Source organism: Lepidochelys kempii, chromosome 1, assembly GCF_965140285.1.
Source record: "Lepidochelys kempii isolate rLepKem1 chromosome 1, rLepKem1.hap1, whole genome shotgun sequence".
Taxonomy (NCBI): domain Eukaryota; kingdom Metazoa; phylum Chordata; order Testudines; family Cheloniidae; genus Lepidochelys; species Lepidochelys kempii.
The window spans coordinates 219863858-219886256 of NC_136380.1; the positions used below are offsets into that span (position 1 = coordinate 219863858).

The window sequence follows — 22399 nt, forward strand, 5'->3', positions numbered from 1 at the left end:
GGCAATTCTTCAACAAAAAACCTTCAAAAACAGACTCCAACGAGAGACTGCTGAATTGGAATTAATTTGCAAACTGGATACAATTAACTTAGGCTTGAATAGAGACTGGGAGTGGATGGGTCATTACACAAAGTAAAACTATTTCCCCATGTTTATCCTCCCACCCCTCCCCAGTTCCTCTCACATTTTTGTCAAATGCTGGAAATGGCCCTCCTTGATTCCACCGCCCCCTCCCTTCCCCCACCGCTCTCCTGCTGGTAATACCTGATCACTCTGGTTACAGTGTGTACGGTAGCACCCATTTTTTCATGTTCTCTGTGCATATAAAATCTCCCCGCTGTATTTTCCACTGCACGCATCCGATGAAGTGAGCTGTAGCTCACGAAAGCTTATGCTCAAATAAATTTGTTAGTCTCTAAGGTGCCACAAGTCCTCCTTTTCTTTTTGCGGATACAGACTAACACGGCTGCTACTCTGAAAAGAGGGATTTAGGCACCTAACTGCCACTTTAGGCTCTTAAGTCCAACATTTAGGCACCACTGACATTCGCAAAACCACTGCTCACCTAACCTTGAAGGTGCCGACATTGCCACTGGTAAAGTCCCCTATGCCCCCCTCCCCGCTCCCCCTGCTCTGCACAGCAAGCCAAAAGGTCCCAGGAGTAGCTGGCCAGGGCTCCAAGGCAGAGGGCAGGAGCAATTCAGCAGCAGAGCAGTGAGAGGAGGGGCACCTGAACACACACCGCCTTTACCATAGGGATAATTACTCCAGCCAGGACAGGTTAGGCATTTTGGAACTCACTACTCAAAGAATTAAATTTAAGCATAAGAGAAATAAAATTATGAAATGCATAGACCAGGCAAACAGCACTGTGACAGAATAAAATTGCAGAGAATATATGTGCATTGGAGGAAGTACCAAGTAGTAACAACAACAACAACAGAAGTATGTGTTGGGAGGTGAGCGTGAAAGGTTTGAGGTTTCTGGTGAGTGCCTTAAAGAGACAGTACACAGTCTCTCATAAACTTCCCCAGCAGCCAGCACACACACAATCTGTGTGTCAGAGAGAGTGAGACACACACACACACAGATTGTGTGTGTGTGCTGGCTGCTGGGGAAGTCTATGAGAGACTGTGTACTGTCTCTTTAAGGCACTCACTGGAAACCTCAAACCACAGCAGCTGCCAGCAGCTCTCCTGCTCCTGAGCCCTGTCTCCCCTCCCCCACTTTGCAGAGTTGGGGTACAGGGGCAGGGGATACCTGGACATCAGAGCCCCCGGCCCCTGCACAGCAAGCAGGAAGGTCCCAGAAGCAGCTGGCCAGGGGCTCCAAGGCAGAGGGCAGGAGCAATGATGCAGCAGCAGAGCAGCGGAGGGAGGGGCACCTGAGCACACACCGCCATGCGCAGCTCTGCTAATGAAGCGCACGGCACTTGATTCACTCCTGGGTGGCCGCACAACCGCACAGCTTTGAGGAAACACGATGCAAGACCCAGCTTCAAATCCTTCCTCTACCTGATTTGGAGCTGCGATTTGAACCCGCATCTCCCCCCTCTCAGGTGAGCGTCATTGGGCTATTGGCTATTCTGGGGAAAGGGAGGGCTCTCTCCTGTTTATATAAATATTTATTGGGCCGGAGAGCATGAGGCTGACTCTATAGCCTCTATAGAACGCTCACCCAGGAGGGATGCGATGCAAGGTCCAGTCCCTGCTTCAGTAAAATTGGAGTTAGACACCAAAGTTCCTTTGAGGGAGGGGATTAGGCTCTACTCCTCTCCTCAGTATTTCCTATTGGCTAGGCTAGGTGTCTTCCCACTCAGCTTCTAGCTTCTGTGAATCCCTCTTTTAGGTGCCTAAAGCTACGTCTGCTCTTGAAGCTGGGGGCATGCTTCCCAGCGTGGGTAGACGTGCTCGCACTAGCTCTCATCTGAGCTAGCGATGATCACTTTAGATAAGCTATTACCAGCAGGAGAGTGGGGTGGGAGGGGGTATTGTTTCATATTCTCTGTGTGTATATAAAGTCTGCTGCAGTTTCCACGGTATGCATCCGATGAAGTGAGCTGTAGCTCACGAAAGCTCATGCTCAAATAAATTGGTTAGTCTCTAAGGTGCCACAAGTCCTCCTTTTCTTTTAGCGTAGCAGGGTTAGCACGGGCCGTGGCAAGCAATGGCGCTGGCTAGGTGCCCAGAATTCACAGCACTACATAGTAGCTACACTACTGCTTTTATGCCTACTAGTTCTAAGGAGCGCCAACCCAAGTATGTCTCCTCGAGCTGGGAATCACATCCCTAGCTCATAGTGTAAACATAGCTGAATCCTCCCCACACAGTCTATGGGGAGTCTGGGCACCTAACTCAGGGCTGTGAATTCCACTAGGCAGCAGGGTGCCTAGAAGTTAGGTATTGCAACACCTACATTCCTCTTTTGAATCTAGCCCTACAGGTCTAAATAGGAGGCTGAATTTTTGGTCTTTTTTTTTATTATTAAACCAGATGAATAGAGAATTGTGAGAAAATTCAATGTAAGATGCTAAATATATGATAGAAAAATATTGACTGTGGAAATAACATGGGGGGTATATCAAGTAGGGTTTATTAAGACACTTGACTGCTAGTTATTAGAGATCCATTCCCCTAAAAGATAAACATCTTTCTAAGAAAATAATTTCAAAACCCCCAGACAAGACAATGGAGTAAGGCTCTGGAGAATTGTCACATTGTGAAGGAAGCACTAACCATCCATCACACATGATGAGATTTACTTTAACTTGGTAGAGATAGTATTTCATATTGATCATTTCTGATTAGGGCCTCTCTTTTCCCCAAATTGTGTCTGGTAAAGGAGTTCCCCAGAGTATTTATAATAAATGGACTACTAGCAACAGAGAGCAAGTTCAAGGAAGGATTGATGAGAGACCACTGCCTGAAGAAGAAAACAAAAGAGGCTGTGATGACATTTTGGGATGCAATTCAGACCACCCCTGGGCTGCAATTTTGGGGTGCCTCACTATGTTTTGTTGCTGTAGCTCCCACTATGGTTGCTCACAAACAGCCTTCCAGCATCCAGGTTACACCTTGAGCATCTGTGTGTAGCTGCAGCCTGCCAGCCACACTTCAGTCACTCTCCGGTTTCCACCAGCCTTAGTTATCAGTTGCAGGGAGACTCCAACACGCTCCCAATCTCAGACCTTCCCTAAAAATGTGTTGTTCTATACTACACTGTCCAGCCCTCTCCTGGACAGTTCAGATGACAAAGGTCCATTGTCCCTGTCAGGGAACAATATACAACAACTTGCCACCTTAACTGGAGTAACCCACACAGTTTGCAACATTGGATTAGTTTTGATTAAAGAATTAGGGTGACCAGATGGCCCTATTTTATCGGGACAGTCCCAATTGTAGGGGACTTGCCCCGTGTCCCGACCTTACATTGGTCAGAATGCCCTTTGTCCCAATATCGAGACCATCCGGACCACAGCCATGGTGCTGCCACTTGCTGCTTCCTGGGGCCTCTCCCAGCACCTGCCCACCAGCAGGAGCGCCTTGTGCTGCAGGGGTGGGGCTTGCAGGCACTGGGAGTGGGCAGAGAGCCCTCTGCCCCCCCCCACCCGACCCACGACCCTAGGAGCCAGAGGGACCTGCCTGCTGGATGCTTCCCGGGACGGGAGCCACCCCAGGTGAGCCCTGCTGGGACTCCCCACCTAGCCCCCTGGCAGATCCCTCTGGCTCTTAGTGTGGGGAGGGCTCTGCGTGTTGCCAGCGCCTGCAAGCCCCACTCCGCGGCTCCAGCAGTTCCCTTTGGTGTTTTTCCCGTTCAATGGGAGCCACGGAGCTTGCGCTGGTGGCAGGTGCAGCATGTGGAGAGTCTGGAGACTCCCCTCGCCACTCTCCCCCTAGGAGCCAGAGACCTCCCAGTAGGGCTGGTGAGTGTGGCCAGGGAAGGGGGCAGGGTGTGATGGTGAGTGTCTGGAAGGTCTGTGGGGGGTGCTGGGTTGTGAGAGCATGGAGGGCGCTGGGCAGTGGGGGAGGTTTGTGTTTTGGGGTGCTAGACAGTGGGGGCCTGTTGGGGAGTGCTGGGAAGTGGGGGAGATCAGTGTGTGTCAGGGCACTGGGCAGTGGGGGTCTGTGTGGGGCATTGTGTAGTTGTGGCGGTGGGGCTGTGGGGAAGGGCACTGGGAGGGAGAATGGGAGGAGAAATCTGTGTGTATTGGGAAACTAGCGAGTGGGGGGTTCTGTGTGGGGTGCTGGGCAGCTGTGGTGGGGCTGTGGGCAGAGGGGCGCTGGGTGGGGTGTGTGTGTGCACAGCACTGTGCGTTTGTGGTGGAAGGGTTGTAGGAGGGCTCTGGGCATAGTGGATCCAGGGGGCGCTGGGCAGGAAGGGGCATGCTGGTAGCACAGGGCCAGGCGGACCAGTGTGCCTCTGGTTCTGGTCGGGGCTGTGCACCTGTGTCTGTCTCTCTCTTCCCCCTCCCCCCGCACCAGCTCGCCCAATGTGTCCTGATATTTCACTCTTGCGTTCTGGTCACCTTATAAAGAATAAAACAAAATCCTATCTGCTTTTGTTAAATAAACTTAAGTGAGTACAAGTAATGAGGCATTAAAGTCAGAAATGGTTACAAGAACAATAAAGATAAAATGTTTCCTAAATGAACAAAATGTAACAAACTAGACTTGGCTCAAAGTGAAAGCTCCACAGGTTTTCAGTAGCATTGCTGATCAAGTTTCACGTCAGGATCTGCTTCCAAAGTCCAACAGCCGTTTCTTTTGTCTTCATAGGTGAAAAGAGACAGCAAGAGAACATGATGTGGTTTTGCCCCTCACTTTTATAGTTCAGTCACTCTTTCAGTTGCATTTTCCTGAGTGGGACCCTTAGATGAAGTTCTCTCCAGCTGAGGCATGTAGTCTGGTGGGGGAGAGGTTTACTATGTTGTTTGCTAAGATGCAGATCTGTTTTTTCCTGGTCCTGCTTCCTTGCCAAAGAATGGCCACTTGTTAGGTGATGGCAGGCCCGCTGACAGTGGGGGGCAAAAGGGGCAATTGCCCAGGGCCCTGGATGATTTAAAAGTGTCTGGGGGCCCCTGGCCACCACCGCTGCCACGGTAGCAGCAGCGGCGGCTGGGAGCCTCAGGCCCTTTTAAATCACCCGGACGGGCCGCAGGGCTCCTCGGCGCATGCAGGGTGGTACCAGCAGTGATGAAGGCATCCGGGCGGGCATGTGGAAGCCCTGGCCATGCCGGAAGAGCACACCCAGCAGTTCACCTGGCAATTCGCTGGGCACCAGCCAATGCAGGCGCAGCACCTCCCAAATGTTAGGCGAAACTCGTCCGCAGGGGCTGGGCCAGCAGCAGTGTGGGGCCTGGCTTCAGCTTGCCCTGCACACATCAAACCTCAGCCATCCCTTTCTAGGGGGCTCATTGACTGTTCTCCCTGGGGCCCAGGATTGCTGTCGGTGGGCCTGGGTGATGGCCCATCAGCTTTCATGACACCTGGCTGGGGCATCAGCTTGTCCTTTGTCTTTGTGAAACAGGTTTATCTACTCCCCAGACTTGTCTGGTAAGCTGAAATCATGCCTGAAGTGCATTTATGTTCATAACTTTATATATAATGTTGCTATATACATTTCACCATGCTATTATTGACCAGCAAGTTTCAAAGGATACCTTACAAGGCATATTTTGTACAAAGCTTATTACAGTAATATGACCCTTTCCCCTAAGCCCCCACCCTTGTGCTGCCACTTCCCCCTTCCTCTTCCCGCTCACTGCTCTCCGCCCCTTCCCCCTTCACTCGCCCTTACGGCCAGTAAAAAGTGATGGGGTCATGTTCCCATAGCCCCTGCCCCTGTGTTCTGGCACCCCCGCCCCTGGGTCAGACCCAGGAGAGTGAGATGGCCCAAGTTCCCCTGCTCCCAGCCCCTGAGTGAGGTTGCTGCTGCAGAATCTAACCACTGGGTAGGACTACTGCCTGGTCACGATGCCCCTTAAATTTAACCTGGAGAAATTACCTCTTGGAATGAAAAAATGATTGAAATCCATTCAATCCTAACATGACCAGCTGGGGAGTCAGTTTTTTTACCCCTTTCAAATTAACAGAGTTTATTATGTTTTAGCTTTAACTAGGCTGAAGTACTAGCTTTTAAAGTTTTCAAAACTGCAAGTACTCATGCCTGTAAGTTTTGTCATTTTAAAGATCAAAAGGGCATCTTTCCATTTTGTCTAAGATGAGTTTAGGAAGGTGCTGCTAATCAGCTGTATTTGCATATATCTACTTTATAAAGCAGGTTCCCGCTTGTGCTGACGATGAAGTGGAACTCTTCATTAATGCTTTCTGATGGAGTAATATTCTTCTGACCTAGGATTGGGCATATAAAAACATCACTTCCATAATTATTGTCACTGCAATTAAAGTGCTCTTGATAACGTATATTGTAAATGAAGAGGATCAATCAATACCAAGTGCTTTCACACAGATTGAAATGATGCACTCCATTTCTCATTTACACTGTCAATCACACTGTCTCTTGTCAGCTAACCACAATGGGAAGTGATACAAGTTGAGCTGGATCTCTCTTACTGAGCATTTGTGTAAATCAGGAATAGCTCCACTGATGCAATGGAGTTACACCAGTGGAAGTGAGATCAGAATCAGACTCACTCAATGTAACAAATACTTCCTCAGTGGAGTGTCTCAATCACGAGGTTTCAGCATCATTCAGACCCAGGGAACACAAACTGATATTCATTCCTGGAGGATCTCCATTAAAATCAATAGTTACACCAGGGATGAATCTGGCACAATGACTAGTAGTAAATGTCTGATGGAAGAAAGAAAATAAATAGTACTTAACAAAATCCAGTAACAGAAGTGTTCTGAAGTGTTGCAGAGGTCTGGAGTCAAGGACTCTGAATCAGCAATTCATTCTCATCACATGATACTGTTATTACCCCCAACAAGTTGGCCTCCTGAATAGAAGTAGATGCAGAGGCCCCACTACACCTGTGCTCTGCTCCCCCTACTGCTTCCTGCCCCAGTTCCAGAATATTGTCTTAGCCTTTAAAGCATTAGAGGACTAGCACCAGGCTACCTCGGAGACCACCCCCATCTGTGGAGCCTCTGAGACAAGTCTGCTCTTCATGGAACCAGAAATTAGGGGGCCGGATTCTGGAGCTACACAAGGGAAAAGCCAGTGTTGGTGAGATCAGAGTCAGGACCTAAAACCACCCTTCCGAGTCTAACAGAAACTGGATAAAAGACATTAAGGTCTGGTTACAGAAAGCGGGATGTGGGTGGCCATGCCCAGAGGTTGGAACAAGAGTCAGCTGCCAGGAATAGGTGTCTAGGGTCACAGATGCCAGAGGCAAGGGCAGAAATCAGAGCCAAGGGTCTGAGTCAGGTTACCTCTAGTGGGGCAAGGCAGGCGCTGGACTGGGAACAAGCGGGCACAGGAGCCGTCACAGCCATGGGCAAATTCTTTGAGCAGCCACAAAACTGGGCTCAAGAACTGGCCTGCTGACACTTCTCCCCAGTCATGCAGGCTACTACAGGCCAGCTGCGCTTGTTTGGTTGCCCAGAGACTGGCTCTGCAGCTGGCTGATTTCCGACAGCAGAGTGCTGGGCTATGGAACTCTGAACCAGAGGAGAACAGGATGGGCATGAGTCTGAGGTGCTGCTGCACTGGAGATTTATCCCCAGTGTAGCTGAAGGGCAAAGCCTCTCCTTGACCTGCTGACGCTTACCCCAGTTTCAAGCTGGAGTAAGGAGCAGCTTTCCTTTCCAGGGCTGGGCACGGATGGCTGTCATTAGGGCAAATCCCCAGTGGGAACAACCTTCAGAACCCAGTGCAACGGTAATGTGTCCCTTCCCCACAATAGCTGACCTCCAGAAAATGGTTCTATGTATAAAGACATAACCCTGGGAAGCCAAGGAAATAGCCTGCCCTCATTTGGAATCTTGTGCTGCTCTTCTTCATTGTATTTCAGTTGTTAAACACTGCAGTGGGGATTCGCAACCTGGGTGTCATGACCCACCAGAGTGGGAAAGGCTTGCATGGACCATATTGCCCATCCCACAATGCTAAATAGGAATTAGATCCCATCTTGATGGAAGGAGACATTCTGGGCCTAAGCTATTTGAGAGAGTATCAAAGTGGGTTTGCCGTATGGAGAGAGGGGTTGCTCTAAGGAAAAGTTTGCAAACTCCTGTTCTCCAGTGACTGGCATCGAGATGAATATTTTTGAGAGACAGGCGTTCCAACAGCAAATTGAATTACTTTAAAGGTTTTATTCAAAAAATAAAATAAAATAGCTACATATACAACTAGTGTTTAGCCTTTTGGTCTTTTATAAAAGCACAGTCTCTTATTTTTAATTAAATTGGTTTCAAATCTATTTATTATTCAAGTTTTTTTTTAAGAAAAAATGTCTGAAAGTTAGAAAATGGATTGAAAATATAATGTTTAAATCATCTTCCTTTTTTATAGCAAACAGTCTTCAGTTTTGTTCTGTTCTATGGATAAAATAAACCGAGACAGGTTCTGTTTCTTCTGTGCAAGCTTATCCACATTTACATCAATTCCTGAAAGCATAGAAGTACCGCTCTGTGTGCAATGCAGAAGAATACCATCAGGAATGATTCAGATTCTTGCTGGAAGTTGCTCATTTCATTCATATTCCGCCAGGGTGTCCAAAAGGGAAAAATGAATTCAGTGTGTTGTTCTAGGCCAAGATTTTAAGATGGGTCCCTAAAGTTAGGCACGTACACAGGCCCGCTGATGGAGGGGTGTGGCCCCAAAAGAGGTAATTACCCAGGGGCCCAGGCAATTTTAAAGAGCCTGGGGGGCCCCCAGAGGCTGCCACCACTGCTGGCAGCGCAGCAGGGCTAAGGCAGGCTTCCCACCCGCCCTCATTCTGTGCCACTCCTGGAAGCAGCCGGCATGTCCCTGCGGCCCCTGGGGAGCGGGTCTCTGCACACTGCTGCTCCCGCCCTGAGCGCCGACTCTGTAGCTCCCACTGGCTGGGAACTGCAGCCAATGGGAGCTGCAGGGATGGTGCCTGTGGGAAGCGGCGCGTGGAGACCCTCTGGGCCCCCCGCCAAGGAGCTGTTGCCAGAGGGGTGTGCTGGTTGCTTTCGGGAGCCGCCTGAGGTAAGCGCTGATCCCTGCCCCACTCCTGCACCCCAGCCTCTTGCCCCAGCTTAGAGCTCGCACCTAAACTCCCTCCCAGAGCCTGCACCCCGCACCCACTCCTGCACCCAAAGCTCCTGCCCCAACCTAGAGCCTGCACCCTGCACCCAAACTACCTCCCAGAGACTGCACCCTGCACCACCTCCCACACCTGAACCCCTTGCCCGAACCCAGAGCCCACACCCCACACCCACACTCCCTCCCAGAGCCCAACCCCTCACTCCCTCCCACATCCAAACTACCTCCCAGAGCCTGTATCCCACACCCCCTCCCGCACAACAACCCCCTGCCCCAGCCTGGTGAAAGTGAGTGAGGGTGGGGGAGAGCGTGCGACAGAGAGAGGGGGAATGGAGTGATCAGGGAGCGGGGCCTCAGAGAAGGGGTGGGATGGGGCGTGATCTCCGAGAAGGGGCAGGGCAAGGGTCTTTGGCTTTGTGCAATTAGACAGTTGGCAGCCCTACCGGGCAGGCATGTGGAAGCCCTGGCCATGCCGGAAGAGCGCGCCCAGCAGTGCAGCTGGCAGCTCGCTGAGCACCAGCCAATGCAGGCGCAGCACCTCCCAAATGTCAGGCTTGTGCGTGCGGGGTGGGGGGCCCATTGACTGTTCTGCCCTGGGCCCCGGAATTGCTGTCGGCGGGCCTGCACCTACAGAAAGGGTGCGATTTTTCAAGTGTTGTGACCCCAGCAGCTCTGATTAAAGTCAAAGGGAGCTGCTGGCTGCTCAGCACTGCTGAAAATCAGGGCATTTATTTAGGTGCATAGTGAGGATTTTTGTAAAAGCACCTAAGGAATTTAGGAGCATAAATCCCCCTGAATTTCAGTGAGGTCTGTGCTCCTAAGTCCCTTGGATGCTTTTTGAAAATTTCTCCAAACACATTGGTTTAACTTTAGGCAGACAGCTTCAAAAATTTCGGCCCTGGACTATCTTATGCTAAACCTTCTGTGATGGAGCCTTGTGAGAGGGAGGAGTTGTGTCAGCCATAAGTCTGATACAACAGCCATCTGCCAGTGACATCTAAGAGTCTGGCTTGCTGTATAGGCCATTTGTAAAACCCACACTGGCACTGGTGAAAACCTATTTGTATGAATAGTCCCACAGGAATCACTGAGTCATGTAAAGGCACCCCAGCATGAGTTATGGGCCCACAATGAGGCTCCATGTGCAAACAGCATCACGAGTAATAAACATACTAGAGATGTGTAGTGTGGATAAGTTAATGTTACGCTGAGAATCCTGAGTATTTCTTTCCTTCACTCTTGTATATTGACACTCAAAACCTTAACACAGAGTTTTATATTTAGTTGTTTGTGCTTAAAATTTAAATAATAATAATTTATAAAAAACCCAAACCAGATACAACTAGAGAAGATCAACATGGAACCAAGATTTGAGGCTACAAGATTAGGGTTCCAGTCCTGCAAACGCTAACCTTATATGAGCGATCCCACTGAAGCCAACTGGACTACTCAAAAGGTAAGGGCTATTCAAGTAAGAGTGTCTATGATTAGGCCCTCTGAGAATTAGCTTCCTATTCTAAGTAGATTCCTTATTCTTATTGGTATTGCAGTAGCATCCAGGATCGTGGCTCATGGTATTGCAGTAGCGTCTAGGATCGTGGCCCCACGGTAGTCATGGATCAGGGCCCCATGGTACTAAGTGATACAGAAACACATAACAGAAAGATGGCCCCTGCCTTGAAGCCTTTACAATCTAAGTAATCCTAAGGCCTTCATCTTTGCAAAGAGTGAGAAGTAAGTGTGCAGTAGGTTCTTAAAGGTTTTCTGTTGCTACATTCACAAAGTAGGATAAGACATAGTTTGAAGGTAAGGCAGATGTGATGATGCACTGTAGTGTGACAGAAGATGTGTGATTGTTGTCTAAATGTACCCTAGTCTTCTACAGTCTGGTACAACAAGACTTTTTCTTTGTGTCTTGCAGGAGCTGAACAGTCTTTTCTTTCACTTTATCTTCTTGTTCCTTTAAAATCCTAGGAAAGATGCAAAAAGAAAGTATGCTCAGGAAAAGGCAATAATAGCTACAAGAAAAAAACCCCACAGCATCAGTTGGACATGGCTAATTTGCACTGATGACTGGGAGGTGAATTGAAAGCAACAGAGTTTTGTGAGTTAATGAGGAAGTGAGCACACCGCATAAAACAAAAATCAAGGCTGCTATATTGCAAAATCTATTTTGTTCGTTTACTTGGAAAGCTGCAGTTAGCGCTGATCGTTTGCAACTTGTGAATATTTTTGTGAATCAAAGCAGCGAGTCCATTGCTGTTATTTGGAGGGTTTGTATTATTCATTGTTTGCAGCCACTGGTCAAAAAGTTCAACAAATCCCCAAAGTTTCACAAACTTCAGCAGGAATGATGATTTGCCTGAAGGTTCCTGCCCGGAAGTACAGTCTCCAATATCTGCCATTCATTATTAGTTTCCCTCCTGTTCAAAGTGTATTGGGGAAGCTTTACAAAAATGCCCATAGGATTTAGGAGCACAAGTCCCCTTTAATTTCAGTGGGATTTGTGCTCCTGAATCCCTGAGGTACTTTTGAAAATATCCTCCTCAGTCTTTCAATCAGGTGGTAGAACTGAACTGGCATGGGGGAGGGGGGGAAGCACACCCTGCACCCGGTTAAAGAGCATAGCGATGTCTATGGCCGTGTGCATTTCCTCAGCATTCCCACTGTCTGCCTTTGGGAGCCATCACTGTGTGTTGTGCTGCCACACACATTCCTCCTCTCGGAAGCCCTTATTTTGCAACTGACTCTGCATAGACGGACCCTATTCCTTATGCAGAGCCCCACTGACTTCAGTGGAGCTCCAGAGGTCTGTTCACTTGGAGCTTCTTGCAGGATCAGCACTGTTGACTATCACTGAAAAGGCACAAGATAGCATTCAGACAGCAGAAGGTTGGTTCCTATCAGAGACAATTAGTTTAGCAAATAGAATCCATTCAGTCATCTGTGATAGGGATCCATTATGTTCACTTACAAATCTTCTTGCACTGAATTTTCTTCTTCTTGTGTCCTTTGCAGACTTCATTTCACCTAGTTTGATTTTTCCCATACAATAGTCCATGTTTTAAAAAAGCAAAAGATGTTTTCCTTACCTAGCTAGGCGAAGCACTGACTCACGGGTATTATGACCGGAACAGGCACTGCATTCGTAGAAAATTAAATTGTAATCCTAGATCAGACAGAAAGACCATTTCAGTCAATTTTGCATAATGTGCCAGTCTAGCTTTACAAGGCACCGTGGAAACATTGGGATATACAAGGAAAAAAGGAATACAAATTGGTCATTTGAGTCTCTCCGATTATGGGAAAAATTGGGAACCTATGTTCTGGGATAAACCTTAGACAATAAATAAAGATGTCACCAGAACAACAACACAACCAACATCCATTTCTTGTCAGTCCATGGAGTCCTTTGCAGTTTACACAGTGGTTTTCTTTGAGCCCTTAGCAGTGTGTTTTTTCAGTGTTTAATTTTCTACATTTTGATGAATGTCATGATTTTAATTTATTATACTGCACCTAGCGAGGCCTGATAAGAAAGGAAGATTGATTAGTAATATTGGTTTAAATTTGTATTTTATTGATAGCTGAAAAGCATGTCTCTTATTGGTGAAATTTCCAGCTTAATAGTCACACAAATACAAATTTGACATCAAATATAAGCTCAGGGCAACACCCTTTGTTCTTCTATATAAGAATGCAGTTAGACCTGTAAAAGGAAATCTAGCCAGCATGTGGATGATGCACATGAGCCTGATTGTGAGTGGCACTGGCCCTCCCTTGCTCTCCTATGGCACATCAGCATCTTGTCTGAGGAGAAATCACCCATGGGATACTGGCATGAATCAGAACAGATTTCTCAGCAAATGCCATGTGGCAGAGTAAATCCTGAATGTGAGATAATGACATAACATATAACATAAGCGATCTCTTTCCTGCCATCCATCTCCACCCTCTGACAAACAGAGGCTAGGGACACCATTCCTTACTCATCCTGGCTAATAGCCATTATTGGATTTAACCTCCATGAATTTATCTAGTTCTCTTTTAAACCCTGTTATAGTCCTAGCCTTCACAACCTTCTCAGGCAAGGGGTTCCACAGGTTGACTGTGTGCTGTGTGAAGAAGAACTTCCTTTTATCTGTTTTAAACCTGCTGCCCATTAACTTCATTTGGTTGCCCCTAGTTCTTATATTATGGGAACAAGCAAATAACTTTTCCTTATTCATTTTCTCCACACCACTCATGATTTTATATACCTCTATCATATCCGCCCTTAATCTCCTCTTTTCCAAGCTGAAAAGTCCTAGCCTCTTTAATCAGTCCTCATATGGGACCTGTTCCAAACCCTTAATCATTTCAGTTGCCCTTCTCTGAAACTTTTCTAATGCCAGTATATCTTTTTTGAGATGAGGAGACTACATCTGTATGCAGTATTCAGGAAGTGGGCATACCATGAATTTATATAAGGGCAATAAGATATTCTCCATCTTATTCTCTATCCTTTTTAAAATGATTCCTAACATCCTGTTTGCTTTTTTGACTGCCACTGTACACTGCGTGAACATCTTCAGAGAACTATCCATGATGACTCCAAGATCTCTTTCCTGATTAGTTGTAGCTAAATTAGCCCCCATCATATTGTATGTCTAGTTGGGGTTATTTTTTCCAATGTGCATTACTTTACATTTATCCACATTACATTTCATTTGCCATTTTGTTGCCCAATCATTTAGTTTTGTGAGATCTTTTTGAAGTTCTTCACAGTCTGCTTTGATCTTAACTATCTTGAGCAGTTTAGTATCGTCTGCAAACTTTGCCACCTTACTGTTTACCCCTTTCTCCAGATCCTTTATGAATAAGTTGAATAGGATTGTTCCTAGGACTGGCCCTTGGGGAACACCACTAGTTACCCCTCTCCATTCTGAAAATTTACCATTTATTCCTACCTTTTATTCCCTGTCTTTTAACCAGTTCTCAATCCATGAAAGGATCTTCCTTCTTATCCCATGACAACTTAATTTACATAAGAGCCTTTGGTGAGGGACCTTGTCAAAGGCTTTCTGGAAATCTGAGTACACTATGTCTACTGGATCCCCCTTGTCCACATGTTTGTTGACCCCCTCAAAGAACTCTAATAGATTAGTAAGACGTGATCTCCCGTTACAGAAACCATGTTGACTTTTGCCCAACAATTTATGTTCTTGTATGTGTCTGATAATTTTATTCTTTACTATTGTTTCAACTAATTTGCCTGGTACTGACGTTAGACTTACCAGTCTGTAATTGCTGGGATCACCTCTGGAGCCCTTTTTAAATATTGGCGTTACATTAGCTATCTTCCAGTCATTGGGTACAGAAGCTGATTTAAAGGACAGGTTACATAGTTCCACAATTTCACATTTGAGTTCTTTCAGAATTCTTGGGTGAATGCCATCTGGTCCCCATGACTTGTTACTCTTAAGTTTATCAATGAATTCCAAAACCTCCTCTAATGACACTTTAATCTGTGACAGTTCCTCAGATTTGTCACCTACAAAGGACGGCTCAGGTTTGGGAATCTCCCTAACATCCGCAGCCGTGAAGACTGAAGCAAAGAATTCATTTAGTTTCTCCGCAATGACTTTATCGTCTTTAAGTGCTCCTGTTTTATCTCAATCGTCCAGGGGCCGCACTGGTTGTTTAGCAGGCTTCCTGCTTCTGAGTTACACCTAACTGATGCTAATCATTCATCTTCATCACTTTGACAAACAGATCCTTCTCTTGATGATGCAGTCAGTCTTGCAGCAGAAGGAGCCATGCCTTTGAACTTTGAAGGGAAAATTCACTGACAGCATGTACAGTGGAAACCCTCCATAGCAGAAGGTAAGTTATGTCTAATTAAACATCTGAGACGCATCCTACACTATCAAGGGAATTGGCTAATGAACGCATCATGCCACTGACAATTATTTTTGAAAAATCATGGACAAAGAAGGAGGCACCTAAAGAATGGGGGGAAAAAAATCAACAAACAAGGACAGAAAAGGAGTGATCTTGGTGGTTACTGTCCTGTAAGTCTAGTTGTGGAATAGCCTCCTGAACTAATGAAGGCAAGCAAAGCTTTGTTTGTCTGAACTGTTTACTGATTAGGAGATCATGCTACAGTGAAACTCACTGAATGGAGATTTCTTTGTAAATCTACTAGAAAAGGCAAATGGACTTGTGTTTTCTCTATTTTGCTGATAGTAGCAGTGACAGATATGGCAATTTCCTGCAATGTGCTCAGGAGACCCTATTGAATTGAGTTCACATATCTTTGGGGTCCATTGTATTAAAGGAAAGGTTTATGTATTCTTGTGGGCTGGGGTGGTCAAAGGACTATATTGAACAATGTGTCAGACAAGAATGGATTTATGAGACAATACGTGTGAAATGGATTTCCTGGGAAATATCTAGGGGAAGGTTAATGCAAATCCCCACCCCCTTTGCCTCCGGTTATGCCAAAAAAACCCAACAACAACAACAAAAAAACAAAACAAAAAAACAAGAACAAAAACAATCCCTGCCTTTTGAAGCAACATCCTGAGGAAAAGATCTTTGCCTGCTGATTACCTGTTCCTGGAGGCTGAAGATCAAAGGCCTAAGCTGTATAAAGGAAAGACTACCTGATTCATGGGTGAGCTTGTTTTGAGCCAAGGCTGTTATGAACTTGTAACCACAGAAAAAACGTTCACTGGGGTTTGAAGGACTGACTCCTGCCAGAGCCTTGTTGGAGTTGGGTGATCTCTGGTAAGCTTATTAATGTTCAGGTAGGTTCTTCTATTATTTTTAATATGTTTTTTGTCATCAAGATAGGTGATGGCTGGGAGCTGGAAGCCTGACTAGAAAAGGTTCAGAGAAGGGCAACAGACATGATTAATGTTATTGCTTCCATATGAGAAGAGATGAAAAACATTAGGGCTATTCATCTTAAAAAGGAATGATCAAGGGTGGATATAATAGAGGTCAATAAAATCATGAATGGTGTGGAAAACAGTTAATAGAGAAGTGTTATTTACCCTTTCCCACAATACTAAAACCCAGGGCCGCCTCATGAAATTAATAGGCAGCAACTTTAATGCAAACAAAAGGAATTACTTTTTCCACACAACAGACAGTCAACCTGTGGCACTCATTGCCACAGGATGTTGTGATGGCCAAAAGTATAACTGGGTTCAAAAAAGGATTAGAAAAGTTAATGGAGGTTAGGTCTATCCATGGCTATTAGCCAAGATGGTCAGGGATGTATCCAGTGATGAGCTGCCAAAATCTTAACAATGGGTTCCCTCCTCACCCCATGAGGGGGTCGTTGCCCACCCCTGCCCCCCGGGAGTCCTGCCCCATCCAACCCCCCCGCGTTCCTTGACGCCTGCCCCCCAGGAACCCTGCCCCATCTACCCCCCTCCCCTGTCCCCTGACTGACCCCAGAACCAGGCAGGAGGGTCTCGTGGGCCACCATAGTGGGTGCCCACCCCACCCCTAAGAGCCAGAGGCACCTGCCGGGGAGCGAGGTGGGGAGTCCCAGGGGTGCTTACCTAGGGCAGCTCCCGAGAAGCATCCGGCAGGTCTCTCTGGCTCCTAGGGGTGGGGGAGTGTAGCTGGGGGGGAGCAGAGGGAGCGGCTGCTCCCTCACTGATCACATCAGAAGTGGCGCCTTAGGCACTGACTCCCTGGGTGATCCGGGGCTGGAGCAACCCACGGGGAAAATTGGTGGGTGCAGAGCACCCACCAGCAGCTCTCCGCCCCGTGCCCAGCCCCAGCTCACCTCACCTCCACTCCGCCTCCTCCCCTGAACGTGCCGCACTGCTCTGCTTCTCCGCGCCCTCCCCCCACCCCCGCTTCCCGCGAATCAGCTGTTTGGCAGGAAGCCGGGGAGGGCTGAGAAGCAGGCCCAGGGAGGTGGAGGTGAGCTGGGGCGGGGAGCGGTTCCCCTGCACGTTCCCTCCCCCCCCCCCGGGTTACCTGCTGTGGCATGGGCGTTCCTCCTCGCCCCCCCCCCCCCCCCCAAGCTCACCTCCACTCTGCCTCCCTGGGCCTGAGCGGGAAGCTGCCACTTGCTTCTCAGCCCGCCCCGGCTTCCCGCATGAACAGCTGATTCACGGGAAGCCTGGGGGTGGGGGGAGGGCGGAGAAGCAGAGCAGGGTGGTGCGTTCAGGGGAGGAGGCGGAGGCGGAGCAGAGGTGAGCTGGGGCCAGGCGCGGGGCGGGGAGCTGCCGGTGGGTGCTCTGCACCCACCAAATATTCCCCTTGGGTGCTCCAGCCCTGGAGCACCCGTGGAGTGGTGCCTAAGGCACCACTTTTGGCTGGTTAAATTTAGAAGCCCTTTTAGAACCAGTTGTCCCTCACGGAACAACCGGTTCTAAGAGGGCTTCTAAATTTAACAACAGGTTCTAGTGAACTGGTGCGAACCGGCTCCAGCTCACCACTGGATGTATCCCCATGCTTGGGGTGACCCAAAACCTCTAACTCTGCTTCCGTCAGAGACGGGATACTGGGCTAGAAGCATCACTGGTCTGACACAGTATGACTGTTCTTATGTTCTTAATGTTTTCACTTTACGAATAAAAGTGCTTGCCTAGAAGGAGCTGTGTGGTGACTTGTAACTGGCGACAGTTACAACTCTTCATAGCCTCTGAAGAGAAAGCAAAGTGCAGACAGTGGCCTTTTTAGGCAGTCTGGCTTGCTGGGCATATCACAATGTAGGCAGGGAACTATGCAGTCTGGAAAAACCCCATCCACGAGTGAGTGAGACTTATCTCTGGCCAAGAGAGGGGATGACTGGAAGCCTGAGCGTGTGAGCCCCTGGAGGAGGAATACAGGAGCAGTTGCCCTGATCTGTGACAGTAACTCTACTGCCTTCTTAGAGAGAGCATTTTGGACACTATCAGATTTATGTTAAACATGAGTACTTTTCTTTGAGGCGATCGCTCCCATTCTGCAATGTCAAGGCTGCATACCAGACAGCGTTGATTAATGTTGAGGTGCTTGTTCTTTCATGTTGCTGATTATGGAGCAGCTATCTCAAGGTCTAGCTGCCCCTCCTCCCCAATCATTCCCACCAGGGCCTTCCCTATCCTCGTTGGAAGTGCCTAGCTCACTTTATCCATTCCCTGAGGTATTGCACTGCATCCTACAATCCTTTCATGTGATGAGGATTTGATAGGACTTTCTTTGGTGTGCCAACATTGCAATGTTAGGCATCCTTAGGCATGCTAGAGGGGTTGCAGGAAGGCTGCCCTACAGCAGGAATCCCCAGGAAGACTTCTGGCTGATTTCTACACCACATTATCTAGCTAGTAAGGCTCCAGGCTGCTAATTACCAAAGTTTCATGAAGCAATGAGAGCTGCACTATGTGACCTACGGTACTTTAAATGTGATCCATCAACGTTCCTGAAAACCTACTGACAATGAGCCAGATCCTCTGTTGGTATAAATAGACTTAGCTCCTTTGATGTTAATGAAGCCGTGCAGATTTACACCAGATGAGGATCTCACCCAATGTAGTCTGAGTGCTGTACAAGTAATTCATGTAAGTAAGCAACTCAAGTGGATTTGTTAATGGAGATGTCATATGTGGTTTCCTAGGAATTACATTGCCATTTAACAGTAATTAATATCCATTAAAATAAATTATTATAAGCTCAACAAGCAAATTGCTATAATTTAATTAAATCTCTGCAGCTTTTCGGATGGCAAATTGTTACTGATCACTCCTTACTTTTGCTCCATGAAGCAATGTATTCTAATGAGTATTCATTCATTTGAATGTTACCATTTTTCATTTGACATTGTTCTACGTTACTCTTGTAAAACATTTTATTTCCTTACATGCCACGTTACAGCTAATGACCTGGTGGGCTGCAAGTTCTGCATCTCAGCGTGATTCATCTTCGCTTTACTAGTTGCCCATTTTTAAAAAGAGCTAAATGACAAATAGCCACCCACTCTCTCCATTTACCTTTCATGTGTCACTTGCTTTTTGCATAAGGCTACAGTAATAATACCTTGGAGTTTTTCCTAGAAAGTAACCTGCAGGGCCTGAAATTATGCCTGCATTTTGGATTCTTACACAAAAATCAAACAGATTTGCTAAATACAGAAACTTTTAGGTACTGAGTAAGGGGCTGATAATATGGGAATTGAAGTCAATGGGAATTTTGTAACTCACTACAATGGGAGTAAGATCAGGCCCTAAATAAGAAAGCACCCTTCTTCATCTTATAAACACAAAATAAAAGCCATATAATAACACAAGACCTATATATGGCAATGTATTATTATCAGTCTGTGTATAGGTCAAAAGTAGTATATAGCCCTAACTCTTTAAATTATATTCACAGGGCCAAATATTGCTCTGTTATATTGGTGCAGATACAGAATAATTCCATTGACTTCATTGCATTTTGGACAAACTAGTAAATCCATTAGGAATAAGTAATGAATAATGGGAAAATGTATTTACAGACATATTCGTGGAATCAGATATCTGATTTGATTCAGTCATATTTCTGCCCCTTTTAGTTCATTTTCTCATGAAGATTTGGACAACTGATTTCCATGTAGATAATTTTTTGGAGGTGTTGTTATTCATATGAATTCATGTTCACTACACATGCAAAAATGGAATTCAAGAATATTTGAATAATGATATCTGTGTGTAAGCAAGTGCTCTTGTTATTTGCTAGTCCATTTAGGGTGACCAGATAGGAAGTGTGAAAAATCGGGACAGGGGATGGGGGCAATAGGTGCCTCCATAAGAAAAAGCCCTGAATATCGGGACTGTCCCTATAAAATTGGGACATCTGGTCATCCTAAATCCACTGGTTCTCAAACTATGGCACATGGATCATGGGTGGTTTGAAGAGCACTTGTGGGTACTCCACAGAGTGCTGCTTCTTCTTGTTGTTTCCAGCTACTAAATCACAGTAAAAGAAGCTAAAAATACATAATTTTCTATCATGACTTTCCAGGGAAGTAACTGCTGTCTAAGTGTCACAGGGATGTTATGGATTGTAAATGGAGGACGGTGTCCACAAGACAATCTACTAAGAAATTGTCTACACTATGGTGGGAGGGAAAAAGAATACCTGAGGAGATATCCCATCATTCACTATTCATCATTCATTATTCTCCTGTTTAAAAGTTCATCATCCAGTCATGGATCAGAAATTCCACCATGTGATTTAGGTGACTAACCACACAGTAATAATTATCAGTAGTTACAATTCACAGGAAAACCACAGGCTGTAAGTTATTCTGATAAATAATTTGACAAACAATTACAAATAATAAAAAATGCAGGACATTTTTCATTTTGCAGGTAGTTCATTAAGGGACAAAATTAATCAAATAATTGCTCACTAGAAATGGTTCACCAGGATCTACTAATAAGTATTAAGGTTTTTTTTCCCCTTCTAAAAGCAATTGCCCTCTTAAAAATAATAACTTATATTTCTGAGTTTCTAGATATAATCTAACACCCACTAAACACGTTCATCTTTTAGTTTTATTATGGATTCCCTTCTCCATACTGTACCTTGGCTAGATGTTCTCCTAGTCCATAAGGGACTTCTCGTTCTTTTTCATTGTCGGTTTTATTACCCAGCAAAAGCACAGGTATATTCTCTCCAGTTGCCTCCTGCAGAGCAAAGAACACTACATCATAGTGCACACAATATGTCAACATCATTCAAATATTTTAAAAAATGATTACCGATGAAGCAAAGCCGAGACACACCAGGTGCCAACATGAAAATACTGAAGACGAATCAGGCAAGTAAAATGTTATTTTATGAAGAACTATCTCAGGCATCAGAACTGGACAAAAGGAATAAAGGAGACATTCTGTGCTAAAAAAGCATTACCATCCTTCACATCCCTTGAATAACAGAACAGCTCAGAAATCATTCAGACTTAAACACATTTAAAAAAAAAAGAAAAGAAAAAAAAAAAAAGAAATTTTGTGCTACATAAAACCACAGGTATCTGACCCTACTTTTCCAATTAGATAGGCATGAACACAACTGCATTTGGATGCAATCATATCAATCAAAGTACATAATGTAAATGGAGATAATATATTTGATCAAATGTAATTCTGAAAAGTGGTAAGATACATTACCAAGTAAAACACTATCTGAATGAGTATATTACCAAAAGTACACCAGGGATTAACTATGCACATTGCCTGAGTTAAAGACAATGGATTTGGCTGTATGTCTTGAACTCAGCGCTAGTTAACATCCCCCAAAATTAGTCACTCAAGATGAATCAAATATGTAAAATATTAGAATTGAAAAGAAGACCATATTTCCTTATCAAAACTAAAATTCTCTTCTAAAGCTATTTTTTAATGTGCTGAATTGTTATAAATGTTGAATTGTTCAGAAAATATGTTAAATAAGGGCCTGATCTTCCAAATACTTAATACTGGGTTTACTTCAATGGGGCTACTCACAGTTGTCAGGGCTACTGACAGTGGTAAGTATTTGAACAATTGGGGCCTAACAAGGCTGGATTAACGCAGGGCTTTAGGGGCTGCAGCCCAGAGCCTCAGGCTAAGGGGGGCCCTGCAAAAATAAATCCATAATTATATACAATTCAGTGGTTACCAACCCATTGATCACGATTGACTGGTCGATCCTGGAGCCTTTGCCAGTCGATCGCGATCTCTAGGCCGCTAAAAGTCCAGCGGTGCAGCAGGGATCAGGCAGGCTGCCTGCATGCTGTGGCCCCACGCCGCTCCCCGAAGTGGCCGGCTGCTGGCACATCTCTGCAGCCCCTCGTGGGGGGTGAGAAGGCTCCACGTTCTGCCCCCGCCCCCAGCACCATCCACGCAGCTCCCATTGGCCAGGAACCAGGCAATGGCAGCTGCGGGGGCGGTGCTTGTGGGCACGGGCAGCGCACGGAGACACACTGTCCCCCTCCCTCCAGGAGCATGCAGAGACGTGCCAGCAGCCAGCCACTTTTGGGAGCGGCGTGTGGCTATCGCAGGCAGGCAGCCTGCCTGAGCCCTGCTGCACCACTAGCCGGGAGCCGCCTGTGGTAAGCGCATCGCAGCCAGAGCCTGCACCTTGTACCCTATGCTCCACCCATGCCCCAGGTCAGAATCCCCTCCTGCACCCCAAACTCCCTCCCAGAGCCCACACCCCTCACCCTCTCCTGCACCCCAACACTCTG

The 22399-nt window shown here is 46.4% G+C and overlaps 1 protein-coding gene and 1 long non-coding RNA gene across 2 annotated transcripts in view; one reads left to right on the forward strand and one right to left on the reverse strand.

Annotated features, from left to right (window-relative positions):
* Positions 1 to 1368: 1368 nt before the first annotated feature.
* Positions 1369 to 11680, forward strand: LOC140899297 (uncharacterized). The gene is made up of 3 exons (XR_012155267.1): positions 1369 to 1558; positions 10535 to 10654; positions 11120 to 11680. It is a non-coding gene; the product is annotated as an uncharacterized LOC140899297 (long non-coding RNA).
* The window catches only part of CRACR2A (calcium release activated channel regulator 2A), an 89092-nt gene continuing 76720 nt past the window's right edge, over positions 10028 to 22399 (reverse strand). Inside the window, exons 16-18 of the mRNA XM_073314558.2 lie at positions 20757 to 20858; positions 12291 to 12367; positions 10028 to 11168 (exon numbers count right to left, since the gene is read on the reverse strand). Of these exons, the coding sequence (XP_073170659.2) occupies positions 11078 to 11168; positions 12291 to 12367; positions 20757 to 20858 (270 nt within the window). The 3' untranslated portion in view covers positions 10028 to 11077. The remainder of the gene's footprint in view (positions 11169 to 12290; positions 12368 to 20756; positions 20859 to 22399) is intronic.